This window comes from Palaemon carinicauda, chromosome 40 (genome assembly GCF_036898095.1).
Source record: "Palaemon carinicauda isolate YSFRI2023 chromosome 40, ASM3689809v2, whole genome shotgun sequence".
Classification (NCBI taxonomy): domain Eukaryota; kingdom Metazoa; phylum Arthropoda; class Malacostraca; order Decapoda; family Palaemonidae; genus Palaemon; species Palaemon carinicauda.
In genome coordinates, this window is record NC_090764.1 from 45,427,091 (window position 1) to 45,445,077 (window position 17,987).

Genomic DNA, 17,987 nt, shown 5'->3' on the forward strand with positions numbered 1-17,987 from the left:
GAGAGAATTTTCAAATCATTTACCCCGATATTCAAACCATTTGAAAACAATGTTATGTAGAAGAATTTACATGAAAGTAATATGAAAAATTACACATATCAATTTAGCAAATAAAAACAAAGGTGGCAACATGCTTCGTAAAATGTTTTGTAGTTGGCGCCATATTTATAAGGTCGCAATGAAGCCACTTGTGTGATTCAGAAAAGAAAAATTGGTAATAATCTTCAATACTATAAGTGCAACATAAAGAGATAAGAATAACCTTTGGTTTGGTATTTGAAAGCATCGATGCATCTCTACGAGTACAGACAAGAGCTACGTGAGAGTGCTCAGAAATTTACACCTTAATTCTTGGCAGGAATCACGCATAAACGTAAACAAAGTTGCTCTTGCGGGAAAATAAATTCATGAAATTTTCTAACTTCATCTACTAATCAGGATCGTAAGAGGGCAGTAGGAGTAGGAATATACCCTGCCAGATCTGAGATTTTCAGCTTACGTTCATTTCAAACTCATTGTTAAATTGAAGATGTTATAAATATCGGTACTTTTATTATAATAAAAGGCAATTTTTCTATGGGAACAGTAACAGGGAAATTTCAAGTAGAAAATATCTTAAATTTATTTTCTAACCCTCAGAGATAATTTCATAAGGATATTTTTTCTTTACTTATTTAAATTAACTCATCCCTTGATGCCGGTAAACTATATTCCATTCTAAACTCGCGTAATTATCATTTTCCTATTTTATCATGGATACTTTCAGGTATACCCAGAGATACCTTGACAATAAATGCTAGCTTTACTGTTGTTATGACAAATCTTAATTGTGGCAAAATTCAAATTCCGTTGTAAGTATGAAAAATTTGTAGCAAGACTCGTAAGAGCCACAGACTTCCTTAAGATCCGTATTTCTTTCAGATATTATTTGTGAAACTTTTCACAGACAAATATTCTCCATAGAAACTTTCGTAATTAGCATTCACTAATTTTTCCTTCAAAATAAATATCAAAGTAGAACTTCAGCCAAAATAATTAGGTTCTCATAATGTTATCAAAATGCTGTGTCACAATTAGACTATTATATTTTTTTTTCAACTTTCTCTGAAACATAATTTATATTAAAGTGCTAAAGAGGCACTAGAAAAAAAGCGAAAGTTACTGAAAACCAATATATTACATTGGGTTTCTTTATAACAACAACAACAACAACAACAACAACAACAATAATAATAATAATAATAATAATAATAATAATAATAAAATTATTAGATTACCGTTTCCATCTTACCGCTTAACATTTTGTCTTTTATTTACACTTCTTTTTCGTTTAATTATTTATAGTTTACATAGATATGATTACTCGACCGACTTAATTTTATGCTCTGTGCTTGTTGCAGTTTTCTACTCGTGCACTGTATACACCTCCCCATATATATATGTGTGTATATATATATATATACATATACATATTTATATATACACATATAAAAATATATATATATATATATATATATATATATATATATATATATACACATACACACACACACACACATTAGTTGGAAAGGATGGTGTAAAAATGCGGCCGTAAACATACCTAGGATAAGTCAGTTGGGTGATAAAGGTAAATACAAACAGAGACGAAGTAGATGAGTCAGTAAAAAATTCATGGCAGAGTCATTTGGACAACAGGGAGTGTCTGTGGGTAAAAGAGGGTACAGCGAGGATATAAAAATAGTAACCTGAGAGAGGGGGATAAGGCACAAAATGGTTTATTGAAAGAAAATGCGATTATTTTAGTTACATGTTGGAAATGAGAGTATGTGTACAGAAGGTATAAAAGAGAATGAATAACTGGAAGACAAAATATAGAAGGTAATACAAATGGAAGGAATAAGAAATTTAGCGGGAATAAAAAATTTGTTCTACAGGAATGTAAAGGCACAGAACTATTGATGTAAAATTGGATCTAAGAATAAAGGATGTAAGTGTAGATATGCTCTTAGATATGAATGTAATGCTTTTTCGATAAAGTGAGTATTTTGAAAGTTTCCTTAAAGTGGAAGATAGAGGAGAGACATTGCTGTGGGGTGCAAGAGATAAACCTAATCATATAAGACTGAAAATGCTCTTGGAAGTGACGGTCAAGGATATAAGAGAAACAATGAGGTTTACAAACAGAAATAAACCAGTAATTAATGGGGTTACAAGTGAAATTCCGAGGTAGGGTGGTTATACTGAGATTGAGTAATTTTCCAGGGTCTTAAGGTATGTTGAGATTGAAAAAAGGTTCTAAAGGAAAGGTCGAAATGATAAATGTTATGGTCTATGAAGGTAAAGGTGATAGAAGCAAGTGTACGAATGACAGGTATAATATTATTCTAGCATACCATGGAAGGCAGTATTTTGATTGGCAAAGTGAGAGAAAGACTGATGGGGAAGGAACATAGTGAGTTTAAATAAAGAGGCGGGTACGTGAACCATTTTTTTTTTATTTTGTTATGTTATGCGAGACGTTTGAAACTAAATGAAAATTTGCTGTATATGGCATAAATGAACCAAGATAGAATTACTAGAAAGACGACGAGAAAGTAAAATATAGACGATAGGTTATAGAGTATAATAAAAAGATATAATGCAGAAGCAAGAGCAATCGGAGATTTCTGACCTCCGACAAAGGTTATCTGTGTCGTCATGGCCTAAGATCTACCTGTGGTAGCAATTTCGTCAAAATCCGTCAATTTGTTTTGAGATTATCTTTAAAATGGCGAAAATGCAAATCGGGATCCAGATCATCTCCAAAATTTAATGAGGTGGTCCATGACCTATGATATAACTTCGGTGAAAATTTCATCAAAATCCATCCAGAAGTTTTGACGTAATTCTGTCCACAGACACAAATAAATAAACCGACTCTATTGCAACACCTCCTTGGCGGATGGTAAAAAAGCATACGTTCAAGAATATGTAGGTAAGAGATTAATTAGTTTGCTTTGAAAGCGGGTTTGAGACGAGGGTGTCATATGCCTCTAAAACAGCCCAATATCTTTACGGATAGTGATATCAGAGGTCATAGAACGGATGCTAGAGGAAAAAAAAAAAAAAAAAAAAACCACCACACTAGTTTTAAAGTCACTCATGAATGGCAGAGGCAAGGGACAGGGCAATGTCCTAGAGGCTGAACTTATACATACATAATCAGCGCCAAAGGCCCCTTTCCATCGAGCTAGAATGGTGATGATGCAGACTACTAAAAGCTACCGAGCTTGATCCGTTCTTGAACCCCTATCTAACAGATTGCCAGGCGGGGAAATTTCCAATAGGCTACCACAACCCTAAAGGAAATGAGGCTTTAATGGCATGTGGAATGGTTGACGTTTGCAGACGACACTGTCTTGCTTGGGACAGGGAAGAAGAAAGACAGAAACTAGTAAAAGATTCTGAAAGTCTTAGCTAGAGTAAATGAGCAAGAGTAATTTTTTTAGGGTAAATGGAAACTAGGATTGGAAAATGAATGTTCATATAGATAGTGGAAGAATGGAAGTGATTGACTGTATTAAGTATTTTGGGAGTAAATTTGTTTGAAAGTAAAGCAAGGGAAGAGGTAAGTCACAGAATAGTATAAGCAAGAAAGGTTGCATGGCCTACTGTATGTAAAGGATTGAAGAGACTTGAATGGTTAGTGGAAACTAAAGGGAGGAATTTACGATGAAAGAAAATGTGGTAAGGGCAAATTTGAGATGGTTTGATCGTACAGAAACATTGGAAGGCAATGCATTAACAAATGCCATGTACAACTCTGGAAGTGCTAGGCGGTAATACCACCAGTGAAAAAGTAAATGTAAAACAAAAACGTGGAAATTGACAGACGATTGCCTGTGCTAGAATAATTTGTACAATATGGTCGATGTTACTTAAGATTCAATTTGAAATGTGTTGCACCTATACCTATATCGGACCCACAGGCCATAACGAACCAAAAGTGGTATTGCATGTGACGTCACTAAATGAATACCAATACTCGTAACAAACAAGAAATGAGACACAGTGAGGTAAGTTTGAGTGGCAGAGACAATACATGCCTAATTTGACCTAATTCTGATTTCTGTTCGACGAGAGTATGGGTAACAATGAAAGATAAATCCTGCAAAACAAAACAGGGATACAGAACCATAACGTTTGAACACCGTGATTATGATTACACAAAACACAAAATATTTTTTATCAATAAGCGGGAGTCTAATCACTGCCTCCTCGGTATATTTTTTCAGTTATAACATTCAATCTTCGTATCCTTTAGTAGAATCATATGAACCACTTCTAATGTCATATCTAAACATAAAAAAGGGTCTCTCTCTCTCTCTCTCTCTCTCTCTCTCTCTCTCTCTCTCTCTCTCTCTCTCTCTCTCTCTCTCTCTCTCTCTATATATATAAAAAATTGTTTCAAGACGGTCACCTTGTTTTCAGTGCCATATGTTGCAATTGCTACTTATTTATTTCTTTTATAAATCTGACAGATTCTACTTTTTTATATGTCACAATACTCTTAGTTTGTTAAAGGAGTTTTTGAAAAAAAAAATACTGTCTTTAAAAGATGCAATGAGACAATTTCCCAAATTTTCAAAATCCACGGATTTGATATTGAAACTATTATTATTATTATTATTATTATTATTATTATTATTATTATTATTATTATTATTATTATTATTATTATTATTATTATCATTATTATTATTATTATTATTACTTCTTGATCGTTCAAATACCCTACTCTTACTATTATAAAAAAAAAAAATATAATCCATATCTTCAGCACACAAAACCTAAGAGCCCAATACGCCCCCCACCCCCTTCTCCTACAAGTAAAACTACAAAATTCATTCACAAATTCTGTTTTTAAAACCCTAATTTGGAGATAACTTTCTAAAGACTGTCAATTTTCTAAAGATTTATATGGAGAGGCAGAATTATTGTGAAAGCTCGCTAAAACAACTTCTTTAAATTTTCTCCCCACAGCCCTATTCATAATGTTTTCTCGTGGTTTATACTAATTATCTTGAATATTACAATGTTCGAAGTCGTGTCGCAAAGCGTTATAGGTTTTCCAAATATCAGAGCATTTACATTAGTTAATTTTACATATATTCGATTTTTTAAGCTTATTTTCCTATTCCAGGTTGGTCCAAAAATATTTCATGGTTGGTTGACAGATTTCTAAAGATGTTTACTAAGGAAAAACTTATTTCTTATTTTGAATTAAGTTTTCCAAATATGCTCTATGGATGTTTGATAGATATAAGTAATCTATATTAAGGAACATTTCATTTCTTATTTCGGTCGTGATTTCGAGGGTTCGTTTGATGAGTTCAAACACATTCCACTTACATCACTAAAAGAGACAAACTTTAAAAGATATTGGCTTCGTTTTCTTGTGGATATCTACCAAGACTAACCAAGGCCTTTCTATTCAGAAAACATCTATAAGATTTGTTTCAGTTTTATCATTTACTGAAGTTTCCTCAAATCATTTCATTTGCGTCTTTCGCTTTATATCAATTAAAAAAAAATCCCTACTGATCTTCTCAGAGGAGGTTTCCTCAATTCTTTTCTGAGAACATTTCAAGATTCCAGTCTTGAGACTACTGTCAAAAGAGGTCAAAGGTCTTCAGTTCTCTATAATCTAAATGTAAAACTCTTTAGAAATGTCTCACAAATTTTCACACTGAAAATTATTGTATCTAAACAGTCTATCATTTTTACCTTATAATTCTTTGTTTTATAAAGGGCCCTATTAAATGTATTTCGTTGTGGTAAACTAATTTTCTTCTCTTTAGGAATAAAACAGTACTTTTACTTTTGGGAAAATTACTCTAAGCGACTGTGTTTTTATATCAATTTATTTGTCGGTTTGTCATTTCCGTTACTGTCTTAAAAAAAAAAAGTTCTTTGTTCTTTCATAAATCTGTTGTCACTACAATAACCAAAAAAATAACTAATATTTGTTATTTTTCTCATTTCAACTGACGCGACAAAGCTTATATTGAACAACCGGCTTCTATTCAAATCTTTAGTCAAACAATACAAGTCCATTCCACCTCCCATAGGCTTAACTGCTCCTTTTGCTCTGATATTTTTCTTATTATGAGATTAAACCAGAAGGTATTGGTTATAAATGACAAAAATATAAAAACTACTTTTCATATTCATAGAATAACTTAACTATTCTGTAAATTTATCGTTATCTGTAGTTTTCATATGATAGAACAATATCGACTAAAATGTGAAAATAAATGGAAATCAGATTTTGGTATAACAAAAAGTAGACTATGAAAATATACGATGAAAAATTTTCACACAGGAATTAATCCTAATAAAAAAAAACCTAACAAGAAACAACTTAAAAGAAATATTAAAAGTGTAAACAATTGATCCTTACCTCATAGTAGTATAAAGGTACATTGTGCGTCAGTACCTCAGATAACACGAAGCCAAGACACACCACCACTAATAATGTGGCATACAGCAAACTCAAGGTGATGAAGGTCGAGGTTCTGGAAAGAACAGAGAAACCGTGCTGATCATTTCTAATAAAACAATGGTAAAGTATGTTTGTCCTATTAATAATAGGTATGTATTTATGTATGTATATATGTATAAATGTATGTATGTATATATGTATAAATGTATGTATGTATATATGTATGTTTGTATGTATGTATTAAAAAGGACATAATGAAAAAAATAAAATTTTCTCTCTCTCTCTCTCTCTCTCTCTCTCTCTCTCTCTCTCTCTCTCTCTCTCTCTCTCTCTCTCTCTCTCTCTCTCTCTCTCTCCTACATTAGCTAAACGACTTATGTGTATAGATATAAAAAACGAATTTATCTTTTATCATTTTCAAAATCCAGTTTCAAAATTAATTTTATTAAAGAGAAGATAACGAATACCATTTTCCTAATCTGAGCAAGACATAACGAAGATACCATTCCACAGTATGTAAAATAGGCAATTTCCCAGTTTGCACTCTAACAGATAGCCAAGGTATAAAAGAAAAGAGTCAACAATATAGCAATGTGGTTGAAGTAGTCAGAAAACATCTATAAAAAACACTGACAAGAAGGGTGTGGTATCCAAGAAATTACTGAAGAGAGAAGTCTATGAATTTCGATACAATGTCTGCGCAGGTCAAACCTACTAACTACTAACGCCTAGAATTGTCAAACTACACAAAATATCTAAAACGATGCAAGTGCGCACACTAGAAGCTCAGCTGTCATGACCTTTCAACTTCTAATAGGTCAAGCTGAGGTTTACTGCAGAATACAGCAGAAAAACTTCTGAATTATTCATTGCATTAAAGGCGGTAACTCCGTGCCGGTTGATCTAAGTAAACTGAACAAATTTTCATCATGCTGAGTAGAGAAATACATAATATAACTTATATAAAATCTGTAACTAACCAAGACGTTATTATAACAAACTAAAAACAGCATTTGTTATTTCCTCCAGCATCTCTCTTCAGGACTCTTCTACAAAAAGAAGTGGAGAATACCTCAAATGGGGAACCAGAGAAAGAATTTCAACCTGTTTTTACCTTGCCGGGGCTTTCCACAGGAAGAATTCGATCATAAATTGATATGGCTTTTGAAAGTTATGATGCCAGTTCTATTTAGGAATTTAAATTTGATATGTCAAATTGAGAGTTACATAATTTGTTAGGATCCTAATTGCACCAATAGTATAAAGTATCATCAAGAAATATAACCATGTAACTGACTAATGTCTTCTTGGTTGATTCATGACGGTCGAACAGGTGAGAACACGCAGTATATAATCACCTGTTCATTACTATAGCGGTAATTAAAGGAAACAATAACTGCAGACTCGAGGCGTGTGTCAGTAAATTACGAAATGGCCTCTTTGCAATTGTATAGACATTCACACCTAAACAGCGCCTTACGAAATTGGTTGACATTTATTGTTATTTCAGATAAGGTTCTGAGTATCCAGGCTGACTATATACTTGAATTCCACTACGTAAGGGCTAGGAAACTGGGAGACATCAAATGACCTCTTCCGAAAATGTCTCTTAAATGTCTCCTTTAAGATGGCTCTCTCTCTCAGCCCAAGGGCAAGCACTGGCATTGTTGACATTCCTTCAGAAAGTCCAGTGCTGTGAGATTGGAATCATTATGCAATAAAGATATACTAGTCAAGAAACTTTCCAAGTTAGAATCAAAATTATTTGCCATGATAACGAAAAAAGATATTCCAAATACTTGACATGGTGGAAAAGTAAAAAAAAAAAAAATAGTTAATGAATGGCTGATACTTGAAACTCTATTCCAAAGGAATTGTGAAGTCAATCAACTAGGATTTCGTCTAATTTACCTTGATATATTAAGGTTTTGCAATTTCTGATTGGTTGATATGCTAGGTGTTAGTACATAATCTCCTTAAATATACGTTGGATAATCCTTTTACGGTTGCTCTCAAAACTTATTTGTAGAAAAAAATGTTGATAAAATGAAATAAAATATTATTTGTCTGAATGATATTTAGCAACAAAAATTTTTGGCATTTGATCTTTGTACCCCAAAGTACAGCTTAACTTCATTGGCAAAGTCATAATCGTTCTTCAAGATTCGTGGCGTAGAAGGAAAAGTTCTCCTCGTATAGTTACAGATTTTACCAAAATTCTTGAAAACAAGGGTTGTGGTGGCTTATTGGAAACATCCCTGCCTGGCGATCGTTAGAAGGGGCAGAGTCCCACTAAAACTCGTTAGTTCCTTTGGTCGGTGCAACCTCATCATCCTTGTGAGGTAAGGATGGGGGGTTTGGGGAAGCCTATAGGTCTATCTGCTGAATCATCGGCAGCCATTGCCTGGCTCTCCCAGGTCCTAGCTTGGGTGGAGAGGGGGCTTGACCACTGATCGTATGTATATATGGTCAGTCTCTGGGGCATTGTCCTCCTTGCTAGGGCAATGCCACGTCCCTTGCCTCTGCCATTCATGGGCAACCTTTAAATTAGTTTTACATTTTCAATCCAGCCACAGCTTATCATTAGTCGACTACTTACGGTTTCAGAAGATGGTGTTACTGATTTGTTATTTTGGTAATCATGGAATTTAGAATACAATATTAAAGAGCTTGGTGCGGATAATCAGCAACACATTTACAACGTGAGGGATTATTCCTTGGAAATGGATGGCAATATAGATAATGATTGGATATCAGTGAAGCTTGTTTGAAAGTTTCTTTTTGAATCGTGATTCATCTTACCAACAGATAAAAATAGAATCCTCCGCAGCAGGCTAAAGTTTGCAGCCAAAATATAGCTTTTGAAATCACATGTAAATGACAGACATTAGTTCAACTATTTATATTCAATGTTTCTGGCATCTACGTACAAAATCCTCAATGATCCCTTTATTGTATATCGCCTTAAGAAAGTTCCAGATATCCATCATTATCATATCTGGAGCATAAAAACCAGGATAGTTACTAAATAATAATCATTAAATTATTCAAGATGTTTGTTTATGATTCTCCCAGAAGTGACAGTGAAAAGTCTGAATATTAAAGGAGTTTCTTGTAGTGTCTGCAACCTCACCATCCTTCTGACCTCAGGATGGGGGGTTTTGGTAAGCCTATAGGTCTGAGTCGTCAGTGTCCATTGCCTAGCCCTCCCTCGTCATAGCTTGGGTGCTGATCATATGTATATGGTCAATCTCTAAAGCATTGCCTCTGTCCCTTGCCTCTGCCATTGATGAACGGCCTTTATAACCTTTAAACAATATATTTGCACGAGGGCTACATCTAATTCTTACAGACAAAAGTGTCGATAGAGTTATTCTACGGATAATATAAAGTCCACTGTATTAAAATAGTCAAGTCAATGCAAGATAGAGATAGTCTTTTGTTTCGGCGTCTGCATCAAGACCGCATCGATGTTTTTTCTTTCTGCTAAAAACTGAGGCTTAAATTTGGCCTGGCTGATGTTATCATAGTTAGCATGCCTTCCTAGATTGATTTCACATTGTGTTTAGGCATCTTCTCTTGCCACCAATCATATATGAAAAGTTATTTTTGAATGATGAAAAGGACGAAGACTGGGATAGTGAGGTGCAGGAATGCCATGGAAGGTAGGGAGGTTCGAATCTCTTTCGAGTTGAAAGAAATTTTGGAGGCGATGATTACGCTTTTGACAAAGCAGATGGTCTGAGTAATTTGAACAGAATAATTTATGGGTTAGTTTGGTTCTGACGTCGAACGTCATATAGTTATATGGAGAGGGGTATCTTTATCATCTAATGAGTACAGTTCTCTTGTTCATTTTCTTCAGGATATAGGCGTTGGAAGGAGGTGATAATGCCGTAGATTTCAGTTAACTATAAATGTAATTTGCATGTTATAATACTTTTCATACAGAGCAAATTTACTTTGCTGATTATCCTATCCGATCAGGCTCGCATGCAAGCGAGCACGTATACACACACACACCTGCAAAAGCTTGGGAGAAAATTCTCAGATATCTCTGAGCCTATTTCCAAGAAGAACCTTTCATGAAATAGATTGTAAACAAACACGTTCTTTCACGAGGAAGAAAAGAACACGAATAGATAATCTTAGGACTTTTTACTAGGGTAGTGTTTTTTCAATAAGCCTGGCAAAAGTTCGAAAATACCTTAACGTATAAATTCTAAAATACCTCCTCGTATGACACTGTTTCCCTCAACTAACAAGGACAGCATCTTTACCTAGAAAGCACACGGGAACGAACTGAAATTCTCACACTGAACATTCCCATTCACGAAACTCTACTCAATGTGAAATGACATTCATTTTTCAAACTTTGATTCAAGCGTCACTCTTCGTCATATCTTGATCATACAATAACTAACCAAATCAAATTATCATAATTATAGCAAGAAGATTAGCGATACAATATATACTGAAATAAAATTTTGTTTTAATTATTTATATAATTTTTAAACATAAATTATTAGAAATAGATAAAATAAAGATTATCAAAAGGAATAAAAAATGGCATAAAACCACCCGACCATAGATGTAATATATACCGAATTTTTTATCTAAAAGTTACTTTAAAAGGTTACTTTCACAAAAATTATTTTTTTACTACATTTAATGAAATTGTCAATGATCTAAACAAAATACTGCATTGACAACAAAGTGAAAACAAAGACATCAATGGCATAGGTTGAGTAGCTGAGAACTAACGATATCAAGTTTAATCACAAGTTAAGCCGTAAACAATTGAAAGGTGTCTACTGACAGTGGGGTAACTACACTAACTGGGATTAACAGGGAAGGGAATAAGATGCAAAAATTTTACTAATTTATTAATAATTAAGATTTTGCTGAAGGGCCATAATTAATATAAAATGTTAAAGGACTAAAGATAATCTACTTATTTAAGGCGAACAAGAATCACGAAAGATTCGGTTGAGATAGAATGAGAGGTCACTTTAAAAATGGTTCAAAATGAGCAGATGATGAATCACATTACAGTATTTTAGTAAAAAGAGAGTATTAGAAGAGTAAGGTCAAGTTACCAATCGTAGCTGCTTTTGCCTTGCGAGAATAAGGGAAAATAATTTTAACCAACCGTAATATTCTATGGATTTTCAGTCTTTCTTAAAAAAAAAAAAACGAAAAAAAAACGACAACTCTCGGAAATTCACTCAAAACAGTATATTAAACAAATGTAAAAATTTACTAAATAGTGAGATAAAAAGAGGATAAAGTATATAGGAAAAAACAGGAAAATACTATATGGGGGTAAAACGTCCCATGATGTAGACCAGGGAAAAAAAGAATCTTGATTCAGGTAAGCCATCGTAAAATATGTATCATATAGTCACCTGCAAACCTGATACATAATATAGATTATTTGAATACAAAATAAATCAGAATAAGCATCAATTTCAGACAGATTTTTGGAAATCGGTCACCATAAAATTCGTTGGGTCTTAGGCCAGCACGCATTTATTCATTCACAATTATAAAAATGTACATACATTTCTGGATAAAGATGCAAACACTATCATATGTTAGAACGCTTTCAAGCTAAATACAATTGGGTAGATGCAGTAAATCATGCATTAAAATTTTATAGATAGAAATAATCTGAAATATCATGACGAATACAAAGTACTCGAAAAAAAATAACAACTGGGTTGCTCAGGCTTATGTACATTTAAAAAACTTACCTTAAGGCTGCTGATTAAGTTAAGGAAACACGCACTCACGTACAGGCATACATACATACATACACACCTGTCATGCAGAAGATGGAACTAAAAATGTAAGGTAAGGAATTTGCCTGGAAGTAAAGTACACACATAATGAGTGATTTTCACCAGCTACTCCATTCACTCCTACTCAAGTCTATTTCTACTCAAATAAACAGCACTTAATCAAGGCCACAACAACACTTGTCCGACCAGAACAAACACTACTACTCAGTGATATTATTATGATCCTTCCTCCCAACCATGATCTTGATCATGATCATCACGAGAGGGGATGAGGCAAAGGACTTACTTGGCGTTGGTCGGGTACGGAGGAATGGGAGCTATACAGCCACACTCGGGATCATAGGGCACCACGACCCCCGCCATCCCTTGGGGCATGGACGGCACACGGCCACTCAACCCACTCACACTCCTTTCCATGCGTTCATCTAAACCTTCTTTCTCCTTGACAGAATCGGGGGTTCTCAGATCCATCTTATCCGAGACATAGCTCAGGTGAGAACCCGATTGACGGTAGTGATGCTGCTGGTGGTGATGCGAGGAGTCGGAGGGCGGGGCCGTTGGAGGGGTGTCTAAGGTCAGGGTGTCCGAAGAGTGGATGGTACCTCCTCCTCCCTGGCCTCCACCACCCCCTCCTCCTCCTCCGCCTCCTCCACCTCCTCCTCCACCTGCACCAGGTTGTTGTTGTTGCTGCTGTTGCATGGCCCCATCCACAGTGGCGACCGACATTTCCTCGGTCATTTTGAGCAGTTGTTGTCAGGGTATTTTTTTTCGGGAAAATAGGGGGCCCTCTTAATAGGGCAAATAAGAGACAGCAACTCCTGTCTCTATCTGTAGTTTCCCCAATTCAGCCTTACTCCAACATTTTCGTTTGTTTGTTCCTTATGTCTAATATCTTACTTCACCAGGAGAAATCTCTATAAAAAATCTGTCAGTCCTTTACAAATCTTCACCCATATCTTACAATCACTTTCACCATTATCACCAACATCACAAAGAAGGCTCTTGCCAATTAAGATTACACATACGGAAGAAGATATGAACTGGAGTATCACATGCTACGTATCGCTTCGATTTCGATTTATTACTACTTGTAAATGTTAATGAGTTCTATCATAACAACGATAATACTGCAGAAGAAGATTGAGCTGTTCACTTTCCTTGTTATCACGACTATCACAGATCCGTGACAGGGGGAGAAATCTCCCTCTCTTATTTCTTACGGGCGTTGCAGAACTTCATAACACACACATTCTCTCTCTTCCTACATTCCTCGTTCGTATCACACTTTCTTACTCCTTGCTCGTTGATTTCGATTAACCTGTTTGCAGTCAACATCAGAATATCATTTTAAGGCACATCAGAATAACAAGACTTTTAGAACGACAAACCAAAGCATGACACGGGCAATCCACAAACAACAAAAAGAGCACATTTAAAATCTCAAGATTCCTTTACAAATGTAAATAAGGTAAAATAAAAGTATATGAATAAGTCGCCAAGACAGAAACCATAGGAATCATAATCTAGAAGACCAGGCAAGGCTCCATACTTTTTGTTTTCATTAATGTTGAAGATCTAAATTCTTAGAGGAGTTATATTTTTTATTTAATAAGAACACGATAGACAAACGAATGACACTGCAGGAAGTAGACCACAAATAGCCCTTACCCCCTCAGACACCCAGAGTACGTAGAGCAAAAAAAAAAAAAAAAAAAAAAACATAAAAACGGATAAACCTATACTTTCATTTCGCACAAACGCCACCTACAAGTAATGATTAAAAATATCTCTTCTAAGTACAAGGCGAGTTGAATTCTAGGGCACTGCGGTCAACTGATTACAATCTATTCAATTATTATTATTATTATTATTATTATTATTATTATTATTATTATTATTATTATTATTATTATTATTAGAAAATACAATTTAAAAAAGTTTAATGTTTTTTTAGAGCAAGCATCAATTTTTGAGATACGAGTATGAAGTGAATAGAATTGCTCAGACCACTCTAAAATACATTATAGTTATCAATAACACTGCCATCATCCTAACTGACACACCTAACAGCCTAGGAACCTGTTTACAAGATGGAAGGTCTGGTACTCCCGCGTTTCCTTTCATAATCTTCCAGGGCTCAAATCAATATATCTGTAATACAATGGGTAGGCTACTTGCTAATTCAACGTTAAGCCTTTCCAAGATGCTGAGCTTCTGATAATCACCTAAGATTTTGAAAGGATATTGTTATTATGCTCATCACCAACCCTGGCTGAAAGACAACGTTTTACTAAATACAAGGCAACTATTTCACAGTATGGATCAACAAATGTGTAGAGGAATTTAACGCATAAAGTTCCCAAATCTCTCTGTATTTAGTTGGGATAGATCTTAATGGATATACTCCTATAAAGCATATTGTGCTTTTATATATATATATATATATATATATATATATATATATATATATATATATATATCTATATAAATATACGAGTATATTACATCCATACTTCCACAGCAATACTACGTAAAATAAGTAATCTGACGCAGGGCAGGACAAGGTTGTTGAATCTCTCCAATGCAACAGGTAGGTTATACAAGAATTCCAGACACTCTAACACTAAGATGATCGAAATCTCCATACCAAAACGAAATATAAAAATGGGACATCATCCAGCAATGAACGAAATTGTAACAGGCGCTCTCAAGAAAAGAGAAAACCAAAATTTTCACCATAATTATGAGGAAAATAAAATTTTTGGGATTTTTCTGTCATCTAGACATATGACCAGAAATTTCATAACAGAACTAAAGATAAAAAAATGGATGTTAAATTTTTCTGTACTTCTAAAATCCTCAAGAACATCAACCGATCAGAAACTTTCACAAAGCGTGCTACCAGACGACATTGAATAATCAATGGAATGGATAGCACAGTGACAGCTAATCAATGTGGTCTAGACATTATGATTTCAACCTCATACCCACCTGAGTACAAAGTACCATTTACTTATAAAAGTAGGACCTTCGGATGGGCGGTGAGTTTATGATTAAATATAAAGTTGCATCATCGCCAAGTATGCATTTTTCATACTCAAATATATCAATCACATCACCAGTATCAACACTATCAACAAAATCTCTGCGTTGCCAGTCTCTTGAAAACCAGGGAAGGTGACTATGTCCATCATCCAAAAAAACCTAAGGTATAAAGTTTAAAACAGTATATATCTCACTGACTAGGCAAAAAGTTGCACGAAAATCATTTTCAACTATTCTATCCTCATAACCATCGGTCAAATTTTCTAAAAGGGGCATCACAAGTTCCTAAATGTTTTTTTCATATGCATACTAGCTATTAAGAAGCAAATGCCTAAATTCAAGGTACTTACTTAGGTTCTTAAAAATCGGCTTTTCAGCAATCTTAGAGAGCACTGGAGGGAAGGAAATTTTATTTTTAACCATTACAATCTGTACTCACATTATCTTCTGGAACAGGCAAAACATTATTGAATGAAAAAATTACTTTATCAAGGGAGGAAAACAGTGAAATGTAAAGGGGTTAGTTGAATGTACACCAGGCATCTCTTTGAAAGGTGGGTACAAATGTTATGTGGAATATTTTCAGCAAAACCAAAGTGGGAGGGTGACCCAGAATACCCTTCACGTACAGTATCACGACGCCCAGGTAAGTAGTGAATCTTTACAAACAGTTGACTATGATATGATTGTGTATATAAGATTAAAAATAAATTATAAATTTCCTCATGTACCATCTAGGTTCTACCAGCTTCAGAGCAATATTAAGAAAAAAAAATATATTGCAATTGTGTCCACGTAAGTAGAGGTATAAGTTTTTAATCACTAAATGATTCGCAGTAATTCTAATACAGTAATGCACAAGAAACATTGAGGTCAGGCTTTATTTTAATTATTATTAGAAAATGCTAAAGGCAAATTTCATCAATGAATTTTCTTATTATTATCATTATATATATATATATATATATATATATATATATATATATATATATATATATATATATATATATATGTATGTATGTATGTATGTATGTATGTATGTATATATGTATATATATATATATATATATATATATCTATATATATATATATATATATATATATATATATATATATATATATATATATTTATATATACACACACATACAAACACCTCAATAAATCTAAAAGTATAATAGATTTTCAACAAGATGTGTAATTTATCTGTCTTTGCTACATTCCATTTTCCAAGCCAATAACCACATATGTTTGAACACTAATTCACCACCTATAATCAAGCAATAGATCTCACAAATTTAGCAGGAGCTTGTTTATTGGTACCGGAAATACCAATAACTGGTTTCCTCTACGATAGACGTAGTACTTAAAACTCGATCGAGAGTATTGAAATGAAAATCAAGCATAGTCATTCATCAACTTTAGATAACTAGATGATTAAAAGAATTACAGAAACGACCTGGTATGTTGACCAATAATACTGTGCTATGCCAGACCTTGTACAAAACATTCACAACTCACAGACAACAGAGGATTTTTTTTTTTGCGTCAATAGATGGCAGCACAACATTTGCTCAGCAGAAATCAAATTTACAGCAGTTTTCAGTGGGGATGCAGTGGGATCTAAATGCACAAACATTATATTTACTAAACACTCCGATGAAAAACTCTCATAAAGGTAACATTCACAATTTCTTTTTCTGGAAATATAAAGACAGCCCTGATCTACAATAAACAGCCATGCCATGCGCATGTCATTGTAGCGAGAGAAAATAAAGGTAAGTTCTGTAAATCCCTGAATGGGGAATACTTTATAAGAATCCCATTAATAAATAACGGGTTTTGATAGAAAAATATTAACAGAAATGGTGTAACCTGTAATATGGAAATATGTGGTCCCAAAGCTTAATGTATTAAACAAATGTATTAGTATTTCTTAATTTTAGATAAAGGTAAAGACCTAATTCAAAATTGACAGAAATATATAAAAGCAAGTATATATTGAGTGAGAAAAGAAGCCTCAGAGACTCAATTCTCATCTAAGAAACAAAAATAAATGTTGAACGGAAATTTCGATATCAAAGTGTACATCCAAAGAATATACTATGATGCATTATCTTAGAAAGAAGCTTCAAGAAACCCCCAACATATATAAAATAAGGAGTTGAATGTTCGAGTCTACTGTCAAGTAAAGGAATGTATTTTTGTTACACGGCAACTGAGTAAGCCGCATACAGTATATCGATTCAGTAACTGCAAATAGCGTGACAAGTACTACCATTAGCTGAGCTAGAGAAAACTGAAAGAATGGATACCGAGAGACGCAAACTACATAGGCTAATGGACGTTAAATATCAAGGAAAAAATTCGTGAAATATGTAAAAAAAAATGTTTTCGTATTGGCAAAACGATTAAAATCAAGACTGAGTATGCATGATTCCTTTGTTTGTCTGCTCATTACAAGAACGATTGCTACTATGCACGCGAACACAAGTACATAAACATCAGATGTCTGGTTCGCATTGTACTTCCTTCCAGCGTCTAAGAATTCATAGGCAAAGAATCCTATTTTCCTCCATTTGGTCCCACAATGGCGATAACTAACCTCAATCATCTTGAGTTCCAAGACGGTTAATTACATTGAATCAAACTACAA

General features: G+C 34.0%; 1 protein-coding gene across 15 annotated transcripts in view; it reads right to left on the reverse strand.

Moving 5' to 3' along the window:
* OtopLa (Otopetrin-like a) overlaps positions 1-17,987 on the reverse strand; it is an 810,925-nt gene that overhangs the window by 51,629 nt on the left and 741,309 nt on the right. For 12 of the 15 annotated variants that reach the window (XM_068363667.1, XM_068363664.1, XM_068363662.1 and 9 more), the window contains one exon: positions 6,443-6,557. In XM_068363667.1, coding sequence (XP_068219768.1) covers positions 6,443-6,557 — 115 coding nt within the window. Of the gene's footprint in view, positions 1-6,442; positions 6,558-12,574; positions 13,607-17,987 lie in introns of all 15 variants that reach the window. The other 3 variants (XM_068363673.1, XM_068363671.1, XM_068363672.1) reach the window with 1 other exon arrangement.